Below are 27,194 nucleotides of genomic sequence, written 5' to 3'. Positions count from 1 at the left end.
GTTAGATGTACAACCATAAAAATATAAACATTTAATTTACTCTGCATGTCATCAATGAGTAATCAGTCCTACATCAAGAGCTTCTTAATCCAAAAATCAGTTTAGGTGTTGGAAGTGTGATGGAAGTGAATGCAGAGAAACTGACAAATATGAAATGACCATAATGTCTAATCAGTACCACTGAAAATATTGTGTACATCTAAAATTTCTTACAGGAGACAAATTAAGAACACATATGTCATGTATGAAGAAGGCTACAATGCAAAAGAAAAAAAAGAGAATACAATATAGCAACATGAGAGCCAATGCAATTTGTTTTTACATAATGTACAACACATTCAAACTTACAAAAATGACTTTAACTGCTTTAACTTCCACTACATTCCTAGTAGTGCTCTGAAGTTTCAAAATAAACTGGTCAAACATATTATCACAAAAAAATAACACATTTTGTGAAATGACCTATAATATATAACAAGCAATCTAGTTGCTCTTCTTTTTCTTTCTAACTATAATTCAGGCTGTAATTAACATGTTTTTGTAACACAGTCACTTCTGGGCAATAAAGGAATGAAACAGGAAGAATCTTTTTCTTGAAAGGTGGCAGCTCATGTTATAATTGTAAGAAGGGCAGCAACCAATCCATTCACTGGAAAAACAATTCCAATTAGGTATTTAGGAAAGTTTCTTGTGAACTCTCATCTCATTAGGTCCAAGAAGTCTTCTTGAATCCACAAGTGTGTAGGCGGCCAAGACCATTCAGGAATATTTGTTCCAGGTCAGTCATTTCAAATTTGTCTGGAGCGCCAAATATTCATTCTGTAAAAGATTATTTCACTAAATTCAGGGGCGTAGGAATCTCAAAACTTTGGAGCGGAGAAATCTGATAAATGATTTTGGAAACATTTCTCTAGACTCTTGTGCAGTGTAGTTGAAGAAGTTTTGTGGATGGGCCAGAACATCAAACAGGGCCTTCATAAGCTTCTTGTCCTGTAAAGTTCATTAGAAAACAGAAATGGACTAAATCAATTACAAAACACCAGTACAGTATATTTTCCCATCTTCCACATGGTGGCATTATTGCCTCTTTTTTACTAATGGGATCTGCAATGGCAAACCTCTTGATTTTAGTACTTGCCTCACAATAATTACTTAAAATCCATTGGCCATTCACAAAAGTTATAATGAAACCAGTTTAAAAAAGTTGCTTTGAAAGACAAGTTAATGCACTATACCTTAAGAATTTCTTGATTCTTAGAGGCATATAACCTTCCATCCCTAACAATGTCCTCAATAAGCTCCTGGTAGTCCTCTAAAAGAAGCACATCGCATAGCATATAAACACTTGACATACTTTGAACACTTATCACACAATACAAAAACGTCATCAATTCAATTCTCACCATCATACGTTACATAAGGCACTTGGAAGCCTTTTCCACCGTTTCCTTCATTGGAGCGGAACTGGATCCAGAGTTTCTTGGAGCGGGAGGTGAAGGCAATTGGTCGCTCATACGTCTGGCACGTCTCATAAGTCGTCACTGAATTGGTTAGAGCTGAGGGAACAGTAAAGAAACTTCTAAAGACCTCTTCAGTGGCTTATTCATGCCCAAAGAGATGAAGGAGAGCCCTAATGAGCCCATCGATGAGGCTCCTCCCCCCATTTCCTCACATGTGTATTCGCAATCACCCTGCTGAGCCAATGCATTCAACACCAGATCACAGCCCTGCAACACTCACAGCTCTTCCGCATGACCAAATAGTCCCCACACTCATCTTCAATGGGAAGGTAGATCTCAGGTACCACAATGAGGATTCTGCGCTTGGGAGGAGGGGTGATGGTCCAGGTGCACTCGATGTTGGCTGGGTAGTTGCCGGGGTAGTTGGGCGATTCGATATAGCCGGTGAATTCTCCCAGCTCTCCTCTACAGTGTCTGTCTGGCAGGAACAAATGAAACCACTTAGGTTAGACTATACAGTGAACCAAATTACGTTTTTTGTTTTTTTTATGAGAAAAGGGTAGGCTTAATTGAAAGAATAAGCCATCATTTAGATTTTGAAAGAGCTAAAACGGAACCTTTTTGTAATTTGCACTTACTTTTGCACTGCATAATGTTTGTGGATCCGTCAAAATCAGTGGTAGTGTTTCCAGGGCAGGCAATGCAGTAGTTTTGGCCAAACTCCATCTGATAGGTTCCAATGGGACAACGGATACAACGGTGGGTGCTGGTATTATAGTAATGCCCTGGGGAGCACTGAACTGTAGGAACAACAAAATCAGTTCTGAAATCAGCATTTCTGTCTTAAATACCATTAAATATAGAAGAATGTAACATCTGCAAAGAACATCAAACATTTTAAGCCAATAACCTTCTTCAAATCAGCCTAAACTGATTTAAGCTGGTGTCCTAGCCTGACCAGTTAAAAAGAGTTGCAAACCCCTCTAAACTTTTTTAGGAGACCTGCTTAGGCTGTTTTTTTTTCCCAGCAGAGTAGTCTTTATTAATGTGAATATACAATACTGTTAGGAACAGGTCAGTCAGAATTTCTTTTTTGAAGGAAATTAATACTTTTTTCAGCAATGATGCATTAAATGGATCAAAAGTGACAGTAAAGACATTTATAATCTTACAAAAGATTTCCATTTCAAATAAATGCTGAAAAGAATGTATCACAGGTTCCACAAAAATATTAATAAGCACAATTGTTTTCAACACTGATAATATATTAAATGTTTTTGAACACCAAATCAGCATATGAGAATGATTTCTGAAAGATCATGTGACACTGAAGACTGGAGTAATGATGCTGAAAATTCAGATTTTAAATTACATTTAACATTTTAAATGTTTTAAATGTTAACAGCAGTATAATCTGAGTACTTTCAATCTGAGATATTACAGCCATATTCTTCTCACCTTTAGTCTCACAGTCCTGGAAGGACTTAGAACCGTGATATTTGGTTGTGAGGCTTCCTCCACATGGGAAACAGGAAGTGCGGCCGACCTCAGGCTGATAGGTGCCTTGTGGACAGGGCAGACAGGGTACAAAGCCATCATGGGAGAACTGACCAGGACCGCACTGACCTAGGATCAGAAAAAACTGTTAAGACAATGCCAGACAAACCAAGTTGAGTACTTTATCGCCTTCCAAAGAAAGCAAAGAAAGCAGTGATGTCATGCAAGTTCATTATCTAATAAAGTGCAGGCATCCTCTCATCCCTCTAGTGACCACACTAAATTGGCTGCCACTGAGACGAACCCTAACAGCCCCTTTAGTTGTGTCTATCAGCAGAAAGTAGAAGATGGCATCTGCATCGTAAGCTGCCTTTGATGACCGCGCCTCAGAAACAGAAACCTGGTGGTGCCTTTTTTTCTCCAAACACAAGACTGCTCTGGAATTCTATGTTGATGTGAATGAATTAGACATTTGAGGATTTGCAGGACTGCATGAAATGACCCCTCCCAACACACTCACAATCACAAAAACTCAACTCGAGCTCAACTAGCCATGAGGCTGTAAGATTATCATCAATACAGGTATGCTTCCTGCCAACTGCATAAACAAAAAACAGGATGTGATTCATACTCCTTCTTTGCAACCTTGGGTATCTGGGGGATGACATCTCTCAGCATAAATGGATAATAGGATGAAATGTGGTACATCTTGTGGTACATCCTTGGTGTGAACAGACCTTTACTTGGTTGAAGCAATAAACAGAATTTAAAACAAAATGACAGACAAACATACAAGCTCTTGACAGACACCAACCTCAATGGAAGTGTGTGATAGCGGAAAGACTACAGACTTGTTTGTTCGCGAGTATGTCTCTGTGAAGTCTCACCTCCACACTCCGAGATGTTGCGTGCTCCTGCAGTTCTCGGGATTCCCCTGCCCTCGGGTCCTGGGCACACGTCGCATGACACCTGCCCCTCTTCATCTTGGTACGTCCCAGGGGGGCAAAGAAAGCACCTCCCCTGCTCTCCATCATAGTATGTGCCAATGCTGCATTTGACTAGCACAGAACAAAGTCAGAAATTAGATGAAACAGAGACTAAACTTGGAACACAAAAGAGGGGCCTCACATTAAGCTGCTAAAGGGCCACTGCAAATCGACCTGATGCAGCTATGCCAAAAATTCAAACAAATAAGAGAACTGAGCCTTTCCACAGCTGCCTGATCCCCACATCAAACAGCCCTCACACACACATACACAATCCCTCACCTTACTGAACACGCTCAAGGGGAATATTACCTCGCATAAACCTATGATGTCTGATTAAAGGGAGCGGAACAAAGTATTTTTAATGTTCACTTTATAAACCGCTCTGGTTTATAGCGCTGCTTTCAAAAGTGTTTTACACACACTGTGCCTTAAAATAAGCCATGCACCAGTACAGTTCAGTCCTTGAACCAAGTAAGTATGGCCATTTAGAAACGTTCCTTTCATCTCAGTGTCTCTGTGCAAACATCCAACTGACAGTGTTCGGGAGAATTTAGACAAACCTCTTACTCCCGAGATTTTATGGTAATGACCGCTAATTCCACAAAGGCTTAAACAGCATGGCAATTATGTGTGCCTCAGCAAACTGCCCGATTTTCCAAGAAGAAAATGTAATTCTCTCAAAAGCAGTTCATTTTTTCCTCTCTTTTGTTAATACTGAATGACCATGAGGAGCCACCGTCACATTGTCCCGGGCGGCTTTTATTTGAAGGAGCGACGGAGTAAGAGAGAGGAGAGGAAAAGAGTGAGAGATGAAGAGAGAGAGAGAAAAAAAACCTTGAAGCCTTTCAAATGCAAAGCGACAATTCTATTCAATCCTCGAATTGATGGTCCCAAAGAGGTTTAAAGGACCTTTCACCTCTATTCAAGTCCCCCGGCTTTTGCCTATTTGATGACATAGGCAAACACTATGGTATCACAGTGGTAAGGAGCTGAACCTAATAAAAGGGGTCAGGATTGTGAATCCCCCATTCAACGGAGTCCAATCGCTCCTTGCGCCTATCGGGCAGGGGCCCAAACAGCTGATGCTAATTGATTCCCATGGTGTCGCTGAAGTCAATTCTCTTGAGCCGCTCACTGGCTGGGGTCACACAGAGTGACCCTGCCTAAGGAGGAATTTGGCACTTAAACTGCTTGCTTGAATAAACACCCATCTAAAACACCCCCCCCCCACAAAAACAAACAAGCAAACAATAACTTAGCACATTTATGGACAGTAGAGGAAAGCGGCAGTTGACAGGGCAATCTTGTGCAAACTCCTCCTCCTGTGACCGTTTAGCTTTGCTGTTCATATAGAGTTCATCATTGTGTGTTTTGGTAATATCTGACTAATGGATTACATGTTCATTTCATGTCAAATATCAAAATGTATGTGTGCTTTAAGTGAATTAGCATGGAATTTCACACAAAAATTAAAATTCTGTCATCATTTACTCACCCTCTTGTTGTTCCAAACATTTTTGACTTACTTTCTTCAGTGGAACACAAAAGATATTTTGAACAATATTTTTGCCCACACCATGAAAGCCAGTGGCATCCGAAAAAAGGGGAAAAATAGAGATATTCAAAATGTCAAAATATCGTTCTACAGAAAAAAGAAAGTCATACAGTTCTGGAATGACAATCAGGGTGACTAAATGATGGCAGAATTTTATTTATTGGGTGGACTATTCCTTTAATTAGGTAGAATACATTTCATGATAGGTTCTGATCGCTCTTCAGGGTTTAAAAAGCAAAGGTAGGTCTGTAAAGCTCTAAAGAAGTGTTGAAGCACAAATTTTCCCCACTCACTCTAGGAGCTTGCACAAGCCCCACTGGGATTTACAACAGAGTGGGCAAACTGAAAAGGCTAAACTGCACTTAGTGAGGCAAGCCAGAGGGGGAGGCCAGAAGAGGGAGGAAAAAATCTAGCTCTTTTTAGAGCTCGATTTAAGCTGGCACTTGGACACTGCACTTCTGTGTACCTTAACTGTATGCCTGCTTTAATGAAAAGAGCAAAACTTACAATCCTATATTCAGCATGGATTCAATTAATTACTTACTGGCAAGCGTGTACATTTTCACTTGGCATTGCTTTCCAAACATGTTAAATGAGATGTATATCTTGGATCTGCAAAGTTGGACTTGTGATTTGTAAAACAATGAGGAGGGAGCTGGTCAGTGGTCACCAGTCTTCTCACTTCATTCCCCTCAATTATCATACTCCAATGGAGAGTTAACCCACTGTGGTTAAAATGGATCACACACTCAAAACCCCACTCCCTGAGGCAAAGAAGAGAGAGAACCACTGCAAACTCCCCAAACTACTTCAAAATAGACACAGGTAGAGACAGAAGGATATGGGCAGTAATACTACCATTCAAAAATCAGCAAGTTTTTTTTTTGTTTGTTTTTGAAAGAGGTCTATTATGCTCACCAAGACTGCATTTATTTGATCAAAAGTACAGTAAAAACAGTAATATTATGAATCATTATTACAATTTAAAACAACTGTTTTCTATTTTAATATATTTTAACATGCAATATATTTCTGTGATGGCAAAGCTACATTTTCAGCAGCCATTATTCCAGTCTAATTTTAAATTAATATAAAAAAGTGATTGCTGACCGAAACCTTTAAGACCCAAATGCATGAAAAGAAGATCATATGAAAACTTCTGTTCAAGTAAAAATGCCTTTTCAAAAATAATTTAAAGACGAAATTTCAAAAACGTCTCAAACTGCAATGCAAAAGTCAATATAAACTTGAAATCCCATCAGATTCTTCCAAAGTCAAACTAAAGCGAAAATTACATGCTGTAATTTAGTTTGTCACCAATTGTCTCATTTTATCTTTTTATTCAGTTTCTTTTGATGAATTTAGGAGAAACATCACAAATTTGATACATGGACATGTCTATTAAGTCTCTGTAGCTATGAAAGTGCAATCTCAGAGCAATAACATTTCACTCGGAGTCTGAGACTGTTACAGACAAGTCTTTACAGCAAATGACAGCCTTGAAAAAGCAGAGAGCCTTTGGTTGTCTGCATTACAGCTGAAACTGAGCCTGTAAAAGATAATGGACTTTTCCACCATAAAAGAGGACAAACATCCTCAGTAGTACCGTCACCTTAAAAAGACATCTTTGAAAGAGCCTTATGTCAAAGACAATGAAGGCAATGAGATAATGTTCAACACAATATGTCCTCCAGACAAAGAGTTTGCTAAGCCTCACATACAGTCCCTCTGAGATGTTTATTCTAGAGGCTAACGAAAATGGATGTCAAGTTGAACATATGCTGTAGCGAGCTGACCTGAAGTACGCCTGTCACACAAAACATGTACTCGGCTTCAGTCTTGAGGTTGGAACAGCATTCAGCTGTAAGAGCCAACAGCAGCCTTCTGTTTCCCAATCTTGCCTCTTAAATAAAACTCACGCCAACTCTCTCACACCATACATATTATACTGTATAACACCTAATATATGTCAGTTATCTGACCTGCACTGATGCCAAATCCACTTCTACAAAATACCAGTCCAAGCACTCAATCTAAAATGCCGTCGGATATAACCGATTCATTCCAACTAGACATAATCAGTGACCTGGAGCACAACCAATATGCAAAGTAAATGATATAATACATATGGGAATCTTAACAAATAATCCTCAAGCAACTATAAGTTGTGTATATTTGCACTCACCACATTTCTTGTCCAGCGGAACTTGTCCGGTGCCGCAGTGGTCTGGTGGATCAGCAGGTCGGACAAGTTTCTTAGCCAGCTCATACTCCGATCCAGCAAAGTGCAGGTGAAACTGCTCCCGGTTAATGGACTTTCGAAGAGTGCGGATAGTCTTCCTAAGCCGCTTCTCAGAGTGCCGCCGAACACATGCCAGGTCACAGCCCTCTGCTGAGAGAAACACTGGATACCATATCTAGTACACAACAATATAATACACACATAGAGTGCACACAAACACCCACTTCATGTCCACTACTGAATATAGAACTCACTTCCATCTTTAACCAGGAGATACTTTCACCTGTTGGCTTGTTTTAGTAACAGTGACAGGAGCAGGAAGAGGGAGAGATGCGAGCAAGCAGTGAGAGGCCTAAGGTTTCTATTGAAACATACACATGCAGTGCACGAAACCAACCTGTTACCTCCTCCAGGTTCACATCCAGCTCAAACTGGGCAGTAATAGAGGACCCTTCCTCCTCGCCAGCTTTCCGCCCGTGGCGACTACGTTGCTGTCTGCTTGAAGAGGCACAGTGCAGGCTAACAAAGCTGAACTGGACATTCTCGGTGGCTCTTTTATCTGAGTAAATAGATATTAAAGACTTAATGGATTTAGAGAATCGTAAATGAAAATGAAGGCTCAACTCTTGTTTTCTTTTGTTATTAAAATCAAATTTTTTTCTTGCATCCCTTTTGCTTCTCAGTATGGATAACAGTGCAGAAAGAATCAAACATGAGCAGAGAGAGGAAAAACTATTTCACTGAAGAGTGTGGGACTCTTTCAGACTCTCAGACCCTGAGTCTGATCAGGAGGTCACTGTTGTTGATGGCTTGGGTAGGACTTGGGTAGTTGAAAGGCATGTCATGGCTAATTACATCTAACTCTTTTGAACACTGCAGGACAACAACAGGAGTGCCAGCAAGACTAGATTCTAACTTGAACATCCCCCTCATATACACCAAATGACACTGGTCAGTATCAAATTTGTAACTTGTGAAATTATATAGCATTATTATAGATATTTCTGTGTCTGGCTTGCTGCATCGCTCTTTTTTTTCCATTGAGTATACTTGCTTAGAGAGGAAAAAGCTAGTGATTTCCATTTCAGTCTTACTATTTGACAAATGTAGTCATGTCACAGTGTTTAATGGGGTGGATTTAGACTTGGACTTAAAGCCTGTGCAAACAAATTGCTGCTTCATTAGTTAGTGGCGTATATTTTCAGTGAGAACTGTGTTGCTTCGAGGCCAGTACCTGACAGGGCGGTTTTGAAGCTCTGTGCAAGATTTTCCTGACTCCGCTTCAGATTGCACTTCCCCTGACCAGATTTAAATGTAGCAATGGTTTTGATTCCTGAACCTGCAACAGGAAGGAACTTTCACTCATCACATTCATTATTTCAGACCAGTGTTGTTATTGTTAACTAAAACAAAAACTTTTAATTAATATTAGATGCGAAAACTTAAATTTAAACTTGCCCTGGCAACTAACTGAAATAAAATAGGTTTATTCTGAAGTACTAATATTACTAAAATATTACAACTAAAACCAAAAATAAATAAATAAATAAAGCTAAATAGAAATATTTAAACTGAAACTTTATAAAAACTATACAAATTAAGTTGAAAATAAAAATATAAAAAAAACGTAAAACTACTAAAACTGGAACTAAAATTAAAATGAAAACTGAAAATATAAAAATTAAAGAGAATTCAAAATATTAACTATTACAACAAAATAATAACAACATTACTGTATGGGATTTCAAATAAATTATTCTAAATTCACATAATAATATCACTCTATTAAGTGTGAATACTTAACATAAAGAATGAAGCTGAAGACAATTTGGAACAGTTCAAACCCAATACACAGCCACATGGATTTACCTGGGCAATATGACCCATTCCCTTTCCACTGTCCTCCTGTGTGGCACGGCAGGGGCATGCCACAGGTCACAGTGTATGAATCTTCAGCTCCTACAGATGAAGATGAAGGTGTCAGAGAAGCTCCAAGCAAACTCTAGCATGTAGACAAAGAAAGATCTCTACATGTTGTAACACTCACCACTGATGATATGAACCTGTGACTGGCAGGTCAGGTAGCAGAGCTCGCCCCCTCCCTGCTTACTGCAGTTGAGAGTAGGTCTGGCAGGTGGCGGCACTAGTGGAGAGTCCTCTGCTTCTGAATGTGAAAATCACAATGCTTAAATGGGAAGCTATGGTATACATGCCGAGAGCAAGGTGGATGGAATGAGTTAGAAACAGATCGAAAGCTCAACAATGTAGTGTTTAAGATGAGAGCATGTGAGATTTGAGTTAGACAGCACCTGGTATCTGTTTGTTCAGCAATAGCACAGACAGAGAGAGCCAGATAAAGGAACTCAAAAGTATCTCCTGCTTTTAACTCCCACTGATTTCCATCTAAGCAGACATCATCAGATATAGAAATCCAGCATTCAGAATCACTCAGGCTCATCTTACCGATACAGTCTTTCTTGTTCCAGTGCAGCTTGTAACCAGCATGACAGTGGCACTCAAAGCTTCCCATGGTGTTTTCACAGGTGTGCTCACATCCTCCATTGTTCAAACTACATTCGTTTATGTCTAAGAATGGAGGAATCGGCAAACGCCAAGTAGTATTTCAGGTAAACAAGTCTTAAAGTTGCACTTCATCTGTAATAATTCTGTGTGATTGGTCAAAAATCAATAAAACAGCATCATAGACCTTTGTTGTTGTTGTTTTTTAATTTAAAATAGCTGTTTGTATCCTTACCTCCACAATGAGCAAGTCCATAAAGAGTGTAGCCCTTGTTGCAAACACACTGGAAGCTACCAGGTGAGTTTACACAAGTGTGGTCGCACGTCCTCTCAAAAAAGCACTCGTCGATATCTATAATCAAACCAAAATTAACTTAAATTGAAAACTGCACAGCTTCTACATCAAACACACTCTCATTTCCTGTTCAAAGGCTCCATAATCAGTTTGAAAGATATCAATCAATCCCTGTTTCTATTAATAACAGGGAAAGGTACTTGTAAGACTTGTATCAAGGAGAGGGAGTTGTCTGTGTGCTTAAACGAAATATATTCTTTCACTCTAAGTCTGTGTTAAGGATCTTCAAAGGAATCTTGCAAGTCGATACTGGCACACTTCATGAGACTCCCATCCGGTCTTATCTCCAAGCTTAGTTACAAACACAGATACTAACACCAACCCCCACGCTGCTTCTCTACGTTGTGTTGGACCTATAGCAGAAGAAGAGCATCCTACCCTGGCAGGAAAGCTCATCCGTCAGCAGTTTGAAGCCTTTTCGACAGTTACATTCAAAGCTGCCAATGGTGTTCCTGCAGTAGTGGTCACAGCCACCGTTATGGAGTTCACACTCATCAATGTCTGAGAGACAGAGAGGAACCAAATCACACTGTAGAACATAGATGGACTTATCAGCTATAGGGTGAATCTCACGAATGTCAGGAATATTATCTGTAACATTATCATATTTTTTTCTAATATGCTGATTTTGTGGAAACTGTGATACGTTTATTTGAATGATTCTATGATGAATAGAAATTTCAAAAGAGCAGCAATTATTTGAAACAGAAATCTGTCCCACTTTAAATTAAGTGGGCTTAACAACTATGTACTTACATTTACATTAATTATTTGGTACAGTGCACTTATTGTGTACATACATGTTTTACATTGTACTTATATTTTAAAACATACCTGCATGTAATTACATGTGTAATTAATTACATTTATAATTACACTGTTGACCCATCCCTTATACCTTAACCCACCCTTAACCCTTTCCAAACCTGTCCCTAACCTTACCCATATCCCACCTCAATAGCAGCAAAAGTGTTTAGCAATACAATATGAACACAATAAGTACTTATTTTTCATGTAGGTACACAGTAGTTAAGGCCACTTAATATAAAGTGGGAACCAGAAATCTTTTGTAAAATGTCTTTACTGTCACTTTTGACCACTTTGACCACTTTTGACCACTAATGCGTCCTTGCTGAATGAAAGTATTAATTTGATGACCCCAAACTTGTGAATGGTAGTGTACATTCTTTGCTTTTGATTTTGGAATGTGAAATGTGACTTCAGACATGTTTTTGTGAGATTTAGCCAAAAAGCAACTAAAATATATGTGTAAAGGAATATCGTGAAAAATGTTGATTCAGACCTTTGCAGGATTTGCCATTAGGTTGGAGAGTAAATCCTACTGGGCAGCTGCAGCGTACACCTGTGGATGTGTCCTTGCAGGTACTGTCACAGCCTCCGTTATTCACCGCACACATCTCTGAAGAGCATATGAAAGAAAGATGCAACAAGTTAGAAAGGGCAGGACTGAGAGAGAAAGCCTCAGGTTGATCAATGATGTAAATCAGTCATTGCAAGATCAATCAGTTCATTAATATTTTAACAGTCTGTGCTAGGAATTCTATTCATTATATCATACTCCACAGATGTAGAAGGCCAAGGACAGAGAGGCCATATGCAGAGTGCTGTGTAAATACGAGTTGGCAGAGACAAACACAACACTCAGCACTGTACAATAAACATCCCTAGTCCCTGTCTCTCTCTGCATGGGAGAAAAACATGTGAAATGCACCACTCTATCACCAGGACATATTTTACAAGAGAGAAATCAGAGGTGGTGAAGTGTGGGTCTCCAGTCATTTCACAGTTTACCTAAAAGACTCTGGAATGCTTAGCCTGGCCAGGCTATACGCTTCTAAATATATGCACTACAGGTTAACACAATACTTCTTGGTTTACTCCAATATTTCTCTGGATGAATCAGCATGCTTTGAATTGATTTGATTATGTATGGATTGTTATTGGTAGGATTTTACCCATAAGCAGTCGACGCTTAACTCGTTTGTCTACCTCGGGCAAGGACGTGGCATTGTGATCAGGGGTGGTGGGGGCCGTTTCATCCCTTTCTAAAAAAGACAGACAACAGAATATGAGAACAATATAGATCTTGTCTATACACTGTTGAAAAGTTACATTGCCAGGTAACCTAAAAAATACTTTGAAATGTCAAAACAATTTAATATGATGGATCAGCCTGATTACATTAATTTACACCAATGTGTAAAAAGTTAAGTGTCAGATCAGGAAGAAATAGGTAGCCGCTGCATAGTTTCTGTAGTTTTTTTTTTTTACAAAACCATAATACTACTGTCACGAATCCGGTCTATGAACTTCCGTTCACTCACCACCAGAGGTCACCCGCTCACTACATGGACTCACACTACACAGACTGTCACACTATACCCTGGACTACATTTCCCATCATCCATTGCCCTGATTGCACACAGCTGTAACCAATCACACGCTCACCTAAAAGCTACAAATAACACACACTATATAAATCAGTCTCACACCACCATTCAACGCCGAGTATTGTTTAGCATTTATCACTCTTCTAGCGGTAGCTACTTTACGGAGCCAGTTCCCGGTCTAGTTCATGGTTCATAGTTTAGTCTAGTCGGTCTTGCCTGTGTTGTACCTGTTTGCCATTGTTTGACCCATGCCTGTTATATGACCACATCTTGGAAATATAGCCTTGCATATGGATCCGCATGTCTCACGTCTCGTTCGACCCGTTACAGAATACTTGTCCACACAAGGATCCAGCAGCTGTTCAAGTGGACATTGGTCAGGTATGGACACAGCAAGAATATTATTAGCCCTTAAACAAGGCCCACGATCGTTAGAGAATCATATTCGAGAATTTTTAGCCATCACTCACTATTTAAATTTTCCGGACATCATTTTGATAGAGTTTTTCTGTGATGATCAAGGTCAGTTCTTCGGTATCCCAGACTGGCATCCAGCGTGGAGGACCCACCGCTGGTGTCGGCACGTGCAGCTGGTATCCCTAAACCAGCGCTCTCAAGCCCTCCAGTTCCTAAACTATTTCCCCTGTCTGTAGCGCTTCCCACAATGGAGATCGCTTTATGGTGTATTTGGGCTGCATACACCACCACTGAACCTTTAGAAAAGGCGGCGGCCACTGTGATGTCTCCCGAGGTGGCGGCTGATGCTGCAGATCCTCCCGAGGTAGTGGCGCACGCTGCCGTGTTCCCCGAGGCGATGGCGCCCGCTGCAGCTTCTCCAGAGGTGGCGGCCCATGCTGCAGAACCTCCCGAGGTGGCGGTGCTGGCTTCAGCTCCTTGCGCGGTGGTGGCGCCCAGCAATGCACCTTCAGCCTATCATGTCACGGTCGAAGGTCCCCGCTCATCTCTCAGTCAGTTTATGGACTATGCTTTGTTGACTGTTGGTTCAACGTTCACTGTGGGTGTCGCGGAGGAACGCGACCCCGCACTCACTCGTGTAATGGCGGCCGCACTAGAGCACGCTCACAAAATGGCGGACACAACAGTGCCTCGTTATGTCACAGCTGCCAATCATGAATCAAGTCAAGTCACAGTGGATCTTCATGAGTCAAGTCAGGTCACGGTTGATCTTCATGAATCAGGTCACGCCTCTTCTAGAGTCTCGTCATGTCTCAGCTGAACTTCCAGAGCCTCGTCACGTCTACGCCGATCTTCCAGAGTCTCGTCACGTCTCAGCTGATCATCCAGAGTCACGTCACATCACTCCACTGCAGAACCTCCAGAGGTGTCAGTGGTATCCATCTATGAACTCTCTGCCTGTCCTATCATGGCTATGGAGGCTGTCTGTGAATCCTCGTCCTGCCCTGTCACGGCTATGGAGGCCGTCTTTGCCTGTCCTGTCACGGCTATGGAGGCCGTCTGCGAATCCTCGTCCTGTCCTGTCCTGTCCTGTCACAGCTATGGAGGCCGTCTGTGAACTCTTTGCCTGTCTTGTCATGGCTATGGAGGCCATCTGCGAATCCTCGTCCTGTCCTGTCACGGCTATGGAGGCCGTCTGTGAACTCTTTGCTTGTCCTGTCACGGCTATGGAGGCCATCTGTGAATCCTTCTCCTGTCCTGTCAAGGCTATGGAGGCTGTCTGTGAACTCTTTGCCTGTCCCGTCATGGCTATGGAGGCCGTCGGCGAATCTTCGTCCTGTCCTGTCACGGCTATGGAGGCCATTTGTGACCTCTCTGCCTGTCCTGTCACGGCTAAGGAGGCCATTGTCTGCTCTGTTGTGGTGGTCCTCAGTTCCACCCATACTGCCGGATCTGTCCTGGTTTCCTGCTTCGTCGGTTCAGCCTGGGTACCCTACTCTGCCCCAGTCTCCGTTCACTCACCACCAGAGGTCACCCGCTCACTACATGGACTCTCACACTACACAGACTGTTACACTATACCCTGGTCTACATTTCCCATCATCCATTGCACTGATTGCACACAGTTGTAACCAATCACACACTCACCTGAAAGCTACTAATAACACACACTATATAAATCAGTCTCACACCACCATTCAACGACGAGTATTGTTTAGCATTCATCACTCTTATAGCTGTAGCTACTTTACGGAGCCAGTTCCCAGTCTAGTTCATAGTTCATAGTTTAGTCTAGTCTAGTCTTGCTTGTTTTCCTGTGTGAAGATCTTTGCCTGTGTAATACACCCAATTTTGAACTGTCAGCCTATCCCATATCAACCCATGAATCTGTTTGTGAACTGTCTTCCTGTCCAGTTTCAGTCAGTGAGCCTGTTTGTGAACTATCTTCTTGTCCAGTTTCAGTCAATAAGCCAGATTTGGAACTGTCTGCCCATTCAGTTGTCACCAGGGAAAATATTGTTGAACTTGGTGTGTTTCCTGCCTCGGTCCTTGAGACCGTATATGCTCTTTCGGTTTCTTGTGTCTCAGTTTTCCCTAGTTCCCAGACTCTGCCGTGGTGGTCTTCTGCTCTGTCTGCTCCACCGTGGTGGTCTTCTGCTCCGCCTGTTCCGTCTGCTCCGCCGTGATGGTCTGCTGTCTGGCTCTGGTGGTCTGCTGCTCCATTTGCTCTGTCATGGTGGTCCTCAGTTCCACCCATACTGCCGGATCTGTCCTGGTTTCCTGCTTCGCCGGTTCAGCCTGGGTACCCTACTCTGCCCCAGTCTCCGGTCCCTCCACTTTCACGTGGACCTGGCCCTCCGTCCCTCCCCCTGTTCCGCCTCTGCTCCACCGCCCTCCTGGATTATATTGAGATAGGAGCGTCTGGAAGCCGTTCCTTGGGGGGGTGGGGGGATGGCGGGGCTATGTCACGAATCCGGTCTATGAACTTCCGTTCACTCACCACCAGAGGTCACCCGCTCACTACATGGACTCTCACACTACACAGACTGTTACACTATACCCTGGTCTACATTTCCCATCATCCATTGCACTGATTGCACACAGTTGTAACCAATCACACACTCACCTGAAAGCTACTAATAACACACACTATATAAATCAGTCTCACACCACCATTCAACGACGAGTATTGTTTAGCATTCATCACTCTTATAGCTGTAGCTACTTTACGGAGCCAGTTCCCAGTCTAGTTCATAGTTCATAGTTTAGTCTAGTCTAGTCTTGCCTGTTTTCCTGTGTGAAGATCTTTGCCTGTGTATTACGGATTACCCCTTTTGTCAAACCCTCTGGATTCTGTTCGCCTATCGAAGACCCACGCTTGTCCTAGGATTACTCTTTGTCTTGCCTGTGTTGTACCTGTTTGCCATTGTTTGACCCATGCTTGTTATATGACCACGTCTTGGAAATAAAGCCTAGCATATGGATCCGCACGTCTCGTTCGCCCCGTTACAACTACCTGTATATAATCAATATTTTACGCATATTATATGCATAAACTATCTTATGAACAATTTAGTACAAACAAAATAAAAATAAAAATACACAAATAATGATTTCACGTAAGAACTGAGCTCTCCATTTACATTTAGTAATATAACTACTTATTATTTTGAAAGTAATTTTTCTTCAGCAGAGATGCATTAAACTGATCAAAAGTGACAGACATATACATTGTTAAATTTATTTCAAATAAGCATTGTTCCTGGAATCCAGGGGGGGAAAAAAATCGGTTTTCACCATTGATAATAAGAAGAAATGTTACTTGAGCACCAAATCAGCATATTAAAGTGATTTCTGAAAGATCATGTTACAATGAATAATGGATTAATGGCTCCTGAAAATTCAGCTTTCCCATCACAGGAATATATAATATAATACATTATAATTATATTTAATATATATTAAAATAGAAAACAGTTATTCTACATTGTAATAATATTTCACAATATTACTGTATTTACAAATCGAATAAATGCATCCTTAGTAAGCATAAGAGACTCACATTTTTAAACTTCTGACCCCAAACTTTTGAACATTAGTGTATATATAGAATAGCAATTATTATATAAATAAATGTATGCATACTACAAATATTGTTGGCTTTGAAAGCTATTTGAATGCTAAATAAATTTAATTAATATGTACAGTGAACGACAGTGTATAAGATGCAGGAACAGTATCAATTGCATCTAAAGCAGGAGACTGTTTATCACATTTTGCTGTAATGTTTCTCCCTCTGGCATCACAGAGTGCAATCGAACCTGATAAGCAACCACACCGATAAGTACACCTTTTCATAAACAAAATACATCTATAACAGCAAACCAATTGCAGGCAAAGAGACCTCCCTGACTGCTTGACTCTGTCCTAACCACTGTGGCGCTGTGTTGTAGTGTTCACAGATACATAAAGATTGTCATGTTCTATGCTTCAGGACAATCAAGAAGAGCAGAAGCAAAATCATGGACAATGCCGACAGAACGTAGAGAGACAACGATAACTACAGACCCCACACACACAGCCTGCAGGCTCCAGCTGTACTTCCTCATTATCAGATAGAGCGTGTGTTTGTGTCTGAATGAGAGATCTCTATCTCTACCTTCGCACATAAGTAGATAAAATATAGATCAGCTTAAAATACCTGCCAAGAGATCATCATAAACACTAGCTGGAGAAGTGGGTTGGGACAAAAGCTTTAGAACTAGTAAAGCAGCCTTACCTACACAGGTTCTGCCATCTGCGTGCAGGGTGTACCTGACATGACACCTGCAGATGGGCCTCTGCTCGGTGTCCTCACAGATGTGCTGGCAGCCCCCGTTGCCATGGTTACAGGTCACTATGCAACACAGCACAAACAGTATCACATCAACAGCTCCAGTGAGTCGCCCTGTGGTATTTCTCAGCTTAATGTTGGGTCAGAAATGTCATTCACACGTACGGATGCAGCCCCGCTGGTTCTTGGCCAACTCGAAACCAGGCCGGCACTCACAGGCCACACCACCTTTGGGTGTTTCCTTGCAGAAGTGAGCACAGCCATGTTCTTTATTCATGCAGCTCAGGCCTTCTGTGAAGAAGAGATACAGTCAGAGAGCCTGAAACACTGATATACTGATATTTTAAAGAAATATTTGGGGATAAATATAAATTAAGATCTATCTGCAGCATCTATGGCATACTGTTGATTACCATAGAAAACAACCCTCAGTTTGTATTTAATTGAATATTCCTTTAATGGCATAATGAAGGGATAGTTCTCCCAAAAATAAAAATACTCCCATGATTTACTCACCATCATGTCAGTCCAAACTTTTGACTTTCTTTCTTCTGTGGAACACAAAAGAAGATATTTTGAAGAAAGCTGGTAACCAAACAGTTTTGGCGACCATTGACTTCCAAAAAAAAAAAACACTGAGACATTTCTCAAAATATCTTCTTTTATGAAATAAAGTCATACATATTTGGAACGACATGAGTGAGCATTTTTATTTTTGGGTGAACAATCCCTTTAACATCAGATCTGTTCTATTTTATCTATAGGCTATACATAAAATAATCACATTACTTTTATGCAGATTTTAAGAAAATAAACATAATAATGAAAGGAAAATAAATTGATTTGATCAACAGTCAAGGCCAATTAAGACATAAACCCTGTGCAGCTCTGTGGTTTTTCATAGTAAGTGTTTCAGTATGGACTATACATCCCTAATAAAGTTAATGGCTACATTAGTTCATCTTTACATTACTAATCAGTTTCAGGAAAAAAATCAGAGGAATCACTAATCAGGGGAAAAAAAATATCCAAACATTTGAGGTACCTGTTCTTACAATTCTTTTCAAATTCAACACCATTTACTTCCACACACCCTGACCTGACATCAATAGCGGGTCTATGGGTCAGTGTAGAGGGCCGGTTTCCTCCCATTCATTCTGCAACTCAGTGAATGTGCTGATAGGATTTAGCAAGTTTACCCAGAGAAAGCAAATGGAGTGGAAAGCCTTGCAAACCTTAGCTCAATTTACCAAGGAGAAAACAATACTCGCAGCTGAGAAGCTACAAACACATAAAAAGGTTTTTTATTCTCATCTATGACACAGGCCACAAAGCCCTGAGTGTTGCAGTTATTAACTTGTTTTGTTTCTCTGAACATGGGGCTCCCTTTCCCACAGCATGGGCCCTTTGGAACTGAACGGCTATAGATAATGCCCTGGAGAGGGAACCCAACTTAAAAGCTGTCATTCGCCATTGTGCTGTCAATCATGATCTTATGTGAGAACATTTAGAAATTAGATTGGCTTTCCTTTGCACTTACCCCTGACTTAGCACACTGACACCTCTGCAAATACACAAAACAAGCCTTTCTTGATGCACTTTTGACATCCAAGTTCAGAAAAATGTCCATTACGAGATTTGGACCTGCGCATTTATGAACCATGACCATATGGTGTCTTTAACCCTGACATGTCCTGGTCAGGATTTCTAAATTGTCTCAAATGTTTTGGCTTTGTTTTCTTATAGACGTGTTCTCTACAGTCCTCATACATTATATATACACATGTATTTGCATTGCTTCGACCATTCTATGTAGATCCCACCTTCTCAAACACCACAATTGGTCGATTATGTCAAAGCCTGCAAGCTACTGGTCAAACTACATTTCAGGCATTACCTTCTGCAAGTATGAAAACAATAGAAAAACAAAGCCAAAATCCAGACATTTTAGGCAATTTAGAAAGCCAGGCTGGGAAAAAGAAGATGTATGGTGACCCTATTATATATTCGTTGTTGAGTATGATGGTGAACATGGTAGACCGAGCCATTAAATGTTTGTTAAAGACAGTAGCTCACCCACGGAGCGATGGATGCACGTGTGTTGATTGTCACTCAGGAAAAAGCCTTCCTTGCAGCGGCACTCATAGCTTCCCATGGTGTTGACACATACATGCTGACAGCCACCATTGTTGAAGACACATTCATCCACATCTAGAGACAGAGTGTGTTAAAGCACTGATAATGACATCACAAAACAGCACATTTCCATATATACCACAACAACTTCATTTGATCAGATTTGGTTATTTTCTAGAACAAACATACTCAGTGGAAATGAGTGAATTCTGTTCTAAAGCACTTGTTGTATGTAGTGGGAATAACTCATCCCATACGATCATTCATTTATACCTCTCACACATGTATTCGTGATTTCTTTGTGAATTTGTACTTACCGAGACAGTTGTGTCCATCATGTGCCAAATGAAACCCATCAAGGCAAGTACAGCGGTAATTGCCAGGTATGTTGTTACATTCGTGTACACAGCCACCACTGTATTCCCGATCACATTCGTCAATGTCTAGGAAATGGAACAGAAATCAAGGCTGATAAATGTTTGTAATTTCTAAATTATAGGGGCATTGACCTTCCAATACAACAGCATAACACTTTTAAAATGTTAAAGACCGATTTGAAAGAAAGTAAGCATGCAACAAAAAACTACTAAAAAATGAATAATTGAAATACTCCGTTGCATACTGTGTGTACAGTGCTTGTATACAATAATTAAAAAGTGAGGTTTTCCAGATTACAGGGTAGTCCGTTTAAATGAATTGAAAGGGAGCGGTTACCTTCACAATGTTTCCCGTCCCCTTTAAAGCCTGTTTTACAAGTGCACTTGTATAAAGTTGGGGTATTTTGACAAATAGCATCAATGTGACAGGCATCGCTTCCGTCTGCACACTGATCTGAACCTGTGTATCACAAATACAACACGATACTTTACTGTAAACACTGCTGACTTTACACTGCAGTGTACTAATGAACTGCAAAACGTGCAAATATTGGTGGAGTTTCTTGTAAATAAACTTCACTATTGTTGCGACTGTAGTTATTACTGCAGAAGGCGTAACGTTTAAAACACGGATACTGTAATATAGGCTAAACTGATACTGAAAAAGGAAAAAATGTAAGGAAAAAATATGAACGCATTTTAAAATATCTGTTTAGTTCTTACGGAAAAGCAGAAAAACAAATGGTATCAAAACAAAGGGCGGTAAACAAGTCGCAAAAACGTGCAAATTGAAATTGCGTGTGTAGAGCATCGCGTGTAACAAAGTGAAGACTCTTACCAGTGCTGTGAGGAAGTGCGGCGCTTTGGCGACTATTTAACAGGAGCAAAAACAAACAGAAGAGCCGTGCAGTCCAAACAGCTCCCATGGTGATCGGTTCAGAGTATAGGGTCGAACTCAAAAACACGCGTTTACTCTAACACGAGTGTCCCTCTCATTTTCATCCGCACTTCGTCAGTGGATTCGCGCTTGTGAGCGCTTCAACAGAAGATGTGTGTGTGTGTGTGTGTGTGTGTTTGAAAGAGAGCCTTTTCTGTCTCTCTCCATGATTCTGTGTGTCGGGGGATGGGGGTGTGAGCGCATTCACACAGAAGTGTTCCTTTTATTGATCTCCAAGAGCCCATGTACTCCGGACTGAATCGATTTTAATGTCACAGAATAAAATAGGACCAAGAAAAAGTGGGATGTAATAGATTACAAACTCAAGATTAGGCTAAGCATAGCATATTCCCTTGTAATACATTAATTTGTAGTAAATTATAGTAGATTAGTATTATAGCAGTTTATACTGGAAACATTTGTGGGGTCTACCTTAAAACTACACAATTTCATTTACCGTATGGTTGACGATTCTTCTATTAAGGCTTGACTATTTCTTGAAAGTATGTTTCATCAAACTATAAAATTGAGTGTTATAGATATTTGGTCATGGCCTTGTTCAGCCAAGGGAATTCTTTGTTTTTCTTCTTCTTTCTTTCTTTTTTTTCATTGTGGTTGATGGTAATTATTTTCTCTAACTTTTGGGGGAAAGGTTAGCTAGCAGTCGGTTAATTTTGATTTTATAAATCAAATATAATAGAATGTATATCATGATGAAAAAAATCATTTTTTTATTATTATTATAATATAAGCATATAGCCCTACTTAGGATTTAAATTAAAGCATGTTACAAAGGGACAGAAAAGTCCATATAATTGAAGAAGAGAATACATATTATGCTTAGCTAAATTGTTTTAAAAATCCATAGTCCATAATAAACAAAAACAGTAGCTGCTCCAAGGATTTCAAGTGGCCTCTTTTCGTCAATCTTTAATTAAACCCAATTAAACCGCGACCTCTGCAGGCGGTTAATTGTAACAATACGGGACGCACATAAACGTTGAAGAAACTCCACGCCGCAGCGAGGCGCTACTGTTCCATAATGTGACGTTCACGGAAGAGAAAACCGCCAAAGGAGAAAAACGAGTGAAAAGGAAGAAAGAAAAGCTACAGCGCAGGTTGTTGTTGTCATTGGTAGGCTCGTGTACTTGTTTGTCTGTCATCTTAAATCGCTCTCTGGTGACACAGCATACCCGAAATGGACCCGAGCACGACCATTCTGCGGGTGAAGAGGAAGAGAGGTACCGATCCGGCGGACACGCTGCTGCTGGCCTGTAAGCGGATCCGTCCGGAGGCCACTGCGGCTCAGCCCAGCGATGAAAGTGAACCACAACCACAGGAGCCCAAGATAGAGAACTCTGTGTTCAAGCTGGTGGCCACCGTGGTGTCACAGGTAATGTCTGAACGGCATCCGCTGTGCCGTCAGCTGTCAGGAGAAACGAGCTCTAGTGGTCTGTGAGATTGTATTGTTTTCGGTGGTCTTTTTATTATTAATTAATGCCAAGGTACAAAAATATCAAAATTGCGTACAAAGAAGTGACATTACAAGCAAAGCACCGTTTATACATGTATATAACAATAAATATAATACAACACAAAAGCTTTAGCAAAATAAATTAAAAAGATGAACAGTTTTACAGTAAACATGTTTTACAGTAAACAAGTTTACTGTTTTATAAGCTTTAAGATTCTTGGAAGATGAAATGGTCTATAGGATATACTGTTGAACCTCTTTTTTAACAATAATAAATAAAGCATTTAGATTTTTTTGAATATACTTCGGTGAATATAACATTTTGCAAGAAGTAATAATAGGTTACTAATAATAATAAAGTATTCATTAATTTGATCTTTTTGTGTATTAATGAAGCCAAACAGTACATCCTTTAAAAACAAAAAGAGAAACCCGGCAGCACATTGCGAATAATAACATTAGAAAATTCAGTACAAAATAGCTGTGTGAGGACAGTCCCAGAAGAAAGGAATATCAGTTTCATTAGGGGCACCGCAGAAAGAACAGCGTGTATCTATGTCTGATTTAAAGCTTTTCAAAAACACTTTAGCTGGATAAAATCTGTGTAAGAGTTTGAATGAGATTTCGCTAACCTTGTTAGTTATTATATATTTCAAAGGCAGAGTCCATACTTTTTTCCAGTCAATATGGTCAACCGAATTCTTTCAATAAGACACCACATATGGAATTGTCACAAGCTCCTTTTGAAAAAGCGATCTAATTTTATAGTTATGTGATGAAGGATGTGATAAAAAAGACTATAGTTTTCCTTCTAGGATTTCAAATGGGTCTAAAGAAATAGGTAAAGTGCTGGATGACCGAACAGGTTCCTTTAAAAGCATAACAACTCCTTTAGGAATAGCATCCATGACAATAAAAAATTATTTCGGAGTACTGGAAAATCAAATTTACATAAAAATTCTTCATAACTTAAAATAAGATCTTCTGAGTTAAGTAACTGGGAAACAGTCAAAATATTTTTCTCAAGCCAATTACTAAAAAACAAAGATTTACTCTTATATACAATATCTTGATCGTTCCTAATGAAGTACCGGTGAGGGGAGAAATTGTGCTTCAAGATTATTTTTCTCAAGCCAATTACTAAAAAACAAAGATTTACTCTTATATATAATATCTTGATCGTTCCTAATGAAGTACCGGTGAGGGGAGAAATTGTGCTTCAAGATTATTGACCATGCAAGTAATGCCTATTTATGAAATTTAGATAAATTGTAAGGGATTCTAGCAATATTATAATTACAGATCAATAGGAAAGGGAGACCACCTAATTTGGAAAAGAAGTAATTGGGGATAAAATTCCATATTGAATTTGGATCACACGTAAACTGCCTAATCCAATTAATTTTGAAAGTGTTGTTCAAAGAAGAGAAATCAAGGAAATTCAACCCACCATACTCGTATGTGTTAATTATTACAGACTTCTTAACAACATGGATTTTGTTTTTCCAAACAAAATTAAACCGGATTTTATCAACTGATTACAGATTTTGTTGTCCACATATAAAGAGAGTGCAGCACACGTAAGCCTGGAGATGCCCTCTGCCTTAGCAAGCAGTACTCTGCCTCTCAAGGCCAAGTCTCTCTGCAACTATGTGTTGAATCTTCTTTGAGCTTTTATTATAACAGGGTCAAAGTTTAAGGTACATCTCTTATCTTGATTTTTAGTAATCACAATGCCTAAATATGTAATTTCAGATTTAACTGGAATATTATAAATAGTGGGTGCTCTGCAATTTTTAATAGACATTAATTCACATTTACTTATGTTTAGATTAAGACCTGAAGCTTCAGAGAAACGTTTTATATAATTAATTGCTATATGGATTTGGGAAACATCTCTTAAAAATAAGGTGGTGTCATCTGCTAGTTGACTAATACATATTTCTCGATCTGCTATACGGATACCTCGAATACCGCTTCACAAACAAACACTGACCGTAGCTGCACACAAAGAAGAAATAAATAGGGAGAAATAGGACACCCTTGTCTACCATGCTATAATATAATCGAAGAGCTCCCATTATTGTAAAGAGTTTTAATTACTCTGCAAAACATATCCCCAAAACCAAATATATGTAATGACTTAATAATAAATTGGTGCTCTAAAGAATCGAAAGCCTTATAGAAATCTAAGAAAAGAATGAAGCTGTCCTCCTGTATCAAGTCTGAATCAACCTTATATTATTAATAATGCGTGTCTTGTTCAAAAAGCCAGATTGTGTCTCATCTACTACAGAACCCAGTGCAGATTTTAGTCTTTTAGCAAATATAAGAGCTAAAATGTTATAATCATTGTTAAGCAGAGAAATGGGACGCCAATTGTTAATTAAAAGTAAATCTTTTTTGGGTTTCGGAATTAAAGTAATTAAACCTTGAGTGAGAGTCGGCGGGAGAGCCTCATTCTGTATACTTTCTTCAGAAGCCTTAAGTAAAAAAGGAGACAATTCTTTAGAGAACTGTTTATAGAACTCTGCGGTAAGCCCGTCCGGTCCGGGAGATTTATTGTTTTTAAGTTCTTTAATTGAGTTACTAACTTCTGATAAAGTAATTTCACTATCACAGAGGTTTCTGTCATTTCTTGAGATAGTCTTGCAATTTTTAAAAGACTCCAGAAAAGTACGGGCTGCCTCTTCAGAATATTTTTTTGATAAAGATTACTGAAACATTTAGCACATTGTTTTCGGTGGTCATTGATGATGAGTTATGACGTCATGACTTGCAAGCGCACAAGTCAATGTGCTTCTTTTTGTGTGTGTACGTTTTCCTCTTGTTTGTTACATGTTAACTTTTCTTTAATGTTCTCATGAGGGTGTTTGTATAACTTAATTTTCTTTAATATAAAAGTGTGCTGGTAAAAAATAGTTTATTGTTAGTAAAATGCAACTATTATACTTAATGTTCTCCATTGCAGACCTTAGGTGTATTGAAAGGTTTATGCACCGATGGATGGATGAATAGATAGAATATGGAAATAATTCAAGACTTATGATCAAGATAATTGTCAAATCCAAACAAGTGCTGTGGTTAAATCTGTATGACCATAATTCTTTTCTGTGTTATTGTCATTGGCTATTATAGTCTAATGTATGTCAGTTTTCTTTACAGGACGCTCCGGTACAGCCTCATGTCCGTGAGGCTATGGCTCGCCCACGTCTGGCCCATCATGCCTTGCGGCCATCCCAAGGAAGCACTCAGAGGATCATCGGTGATCTGCGCAGTGTCAAATGGAGCACCAGGCGAGAGGAACGGTACCGGATCCTCTCCAGCCACCGGGCTGGACTACCGGCAGAGCCTGCTCCTGCAAGAGGAGGAGAGGAGAGCAATGACAGCCAAACAGAGAGCCGTGATGGCCTGTCTTTGGGAGAAGTGCAAGTGTTTGATATTTTGCATGAAGAGGAGGATGTTAAGATGCCTGGCAAGGTAAAGCCAAAAAATTTTTCTCGGTCAACTTCATGTAGTATACATCTTGAATCATTTTTGTATATTGATTGTACATTTTGGTTACTTTGCCCTTTACCAACTCATTTAAGAAAATGTTCACAAGTAGAGATGCACCGATCGATTGGCCAGGGATCGGAATCGACCGACTTTCCTCATGATCGGCCCGGATCGGTGACTGGCTGGTCAGTCTCACTTCTTTCCGATTCCAAGCCGATCCGTTTTGTTACCAGCGGCACAGGCAATAACATCAGCCGCGCATCCTCGCTCTCTTCTCTCCGACGACCCCTTCTCTCTCACACACACGTCTCATTCGCTCCGGTTAAATAGTGCTTGTATTGCCCTTTATTTTAGTCATTCCCGCAGGTTTCGCGCTTGCACTACCACTGATCTATGTTAGTGGAGCGCACAAGCCGTCAAAAGAAAAGCGAGGAAAAGAGGGAACGCCCCCGCCCCCACGGTGATACCGGTGTTGTCACACTTCGATTAACAAAGATTGTTGTTAATTTTTCCTCACCGTCACAACCCTAACACAAAATTATGTCAAAATGTCCGTCTTGGTGAGTATCCAGTTAAACGCAGTCAGTTTTGGAACGTTAAATATTTGAGAAAGAGAACGCATGTTGTGTAACAGTATATTGGGTCCGTGGATAAACTCTTAAAGGGACCGCAGTCCAATACACTGGATGTGTTATTTTACATTTGATTAGTTTAATTTCTGTAGTATTTCTTACCTGAATAAAAACTTACTTAACCTGAAAAACTTAGTTTCATAGCTCTCTTTATTCTATTGCCTTTATTTGTGCTGTTGTTTGAAATTTTTTATTTGTTCTTATTTTATTAATGACTTTTTACTTGTGTTTTTTTATGAAAATAAAACTTTGCGTTGAAGAAAAGTCGATTTTTGTTTGTATATGATGTCAATTATAGTTCTTAGAAAGAAAATCGGAATCGGCAAAAATCGGTATCGGCAGATCACACTAACAAAAAATC

General features: G+C 39.9%; 2 protein-coding genes across 4 annotated transcripts in view; one reads left to right on the top strand and one right to left on the bottom strand.

Moving 5' to 3' along the window:
- Positions 1 to 308: 308 nt before the first annotated feature.
- Positions 309 to 21,353, bottom strand: LOC107700597 (signal peptide, CUB and EGF-like domain-containing protein 2). The gene is made up of 23 exons (XM_016502315.1): positions 21,131 to 21,353; positions 20,630 to 20,752; positions 20,233 to 20,358; positions 19,856 to 19,990; positions 17,945 to 18,070; positions 17,726 to 17,842; positions 12,595 to 12,684; positions 11,922 to 12,038; positions 10,997 to 11,119; positions 10,499 to 10,615; positions 10,207 to 10,329; positions 9,791 to 9,907; positions 9,613 to 9,702; positions 8,978 to 9,082; positions 8,141 to 8,302; positions 7,687 to 7,890; positions 3,845 to 4,015; positions 2,919 to 3,086; positions 2,099 to 2,260; positions 1,741 to 1,938; positions 1,404 to 1,556; positions 1,236 to 1,312; positions 309 to 990 (listed from the first exon to the last, which is right to left on the bottom strand). Exons 1-23 carry the CDS (start codon positions 21,216 to 21,218, stop codon positions 844 to 846), a joined length of 3,039 nt encoding a protein of 1,012 aa, XP_016357801.1. The 5' UTR covers positions 21,219 to 21,353; the 3' UTR covers positions 309 to 843.
- A 909-nt stretch (positions 21,354 to 22,262) lies between these two features.
- LOC107700602 (probable RNA polymerase II nuclear localization protein SLC7A6OS) overlaps positions 22,263 to 27,194 on the top strand; it is a 20,752-nt gene continuing 15,820 nt past the window's right edge. For 2 of the 3 annotated variants that reach the window (XM_016502322.1, XM_016502321.1), the window contains exons 1-2: positions 22,263 to 22,622; positions 25,869 to 26,183. In XM_016502322.1, the coding sequence (XP_016357808.1) occupies positions 22,428 to 22,622; positions 25,869 to 26,183 (510 nt within the window). In that variant the 5' untranslated portion in view covers positions 22,263 to 22,427. The remainder of the gene's footprint in view (positions 22,623 to 25,868; positions 26,184 to 27,194) is intronic. The other variant, XM_016502323.1, reaches the window with a different exon arrangement.

This window comes from Sinocyclocheilus anshuiensis, unplaced genomic scaffold (assembly GCF_001515605.1).
Source record: "Sinocyclocheilus anshuiensis isolate Anshui unplaced genomic scaffold, SAMN03320099.WGS_v1.1 scaffold1099, whole genome shotgun sequence".
Classification (NCBI taxonomy): domain Eukaryota; kingdom Metazoa; phylum Chordata; class Actinopteri; order Cypriniformes; family Cyprinidae; genus Sinocyclocheilus; species Sinocyclocheilus anshuiensis.
Note: the sequence above shows the minus strand (reverse complement) of the source record. Positions and strands in the feature narration are given on the sequence as shown.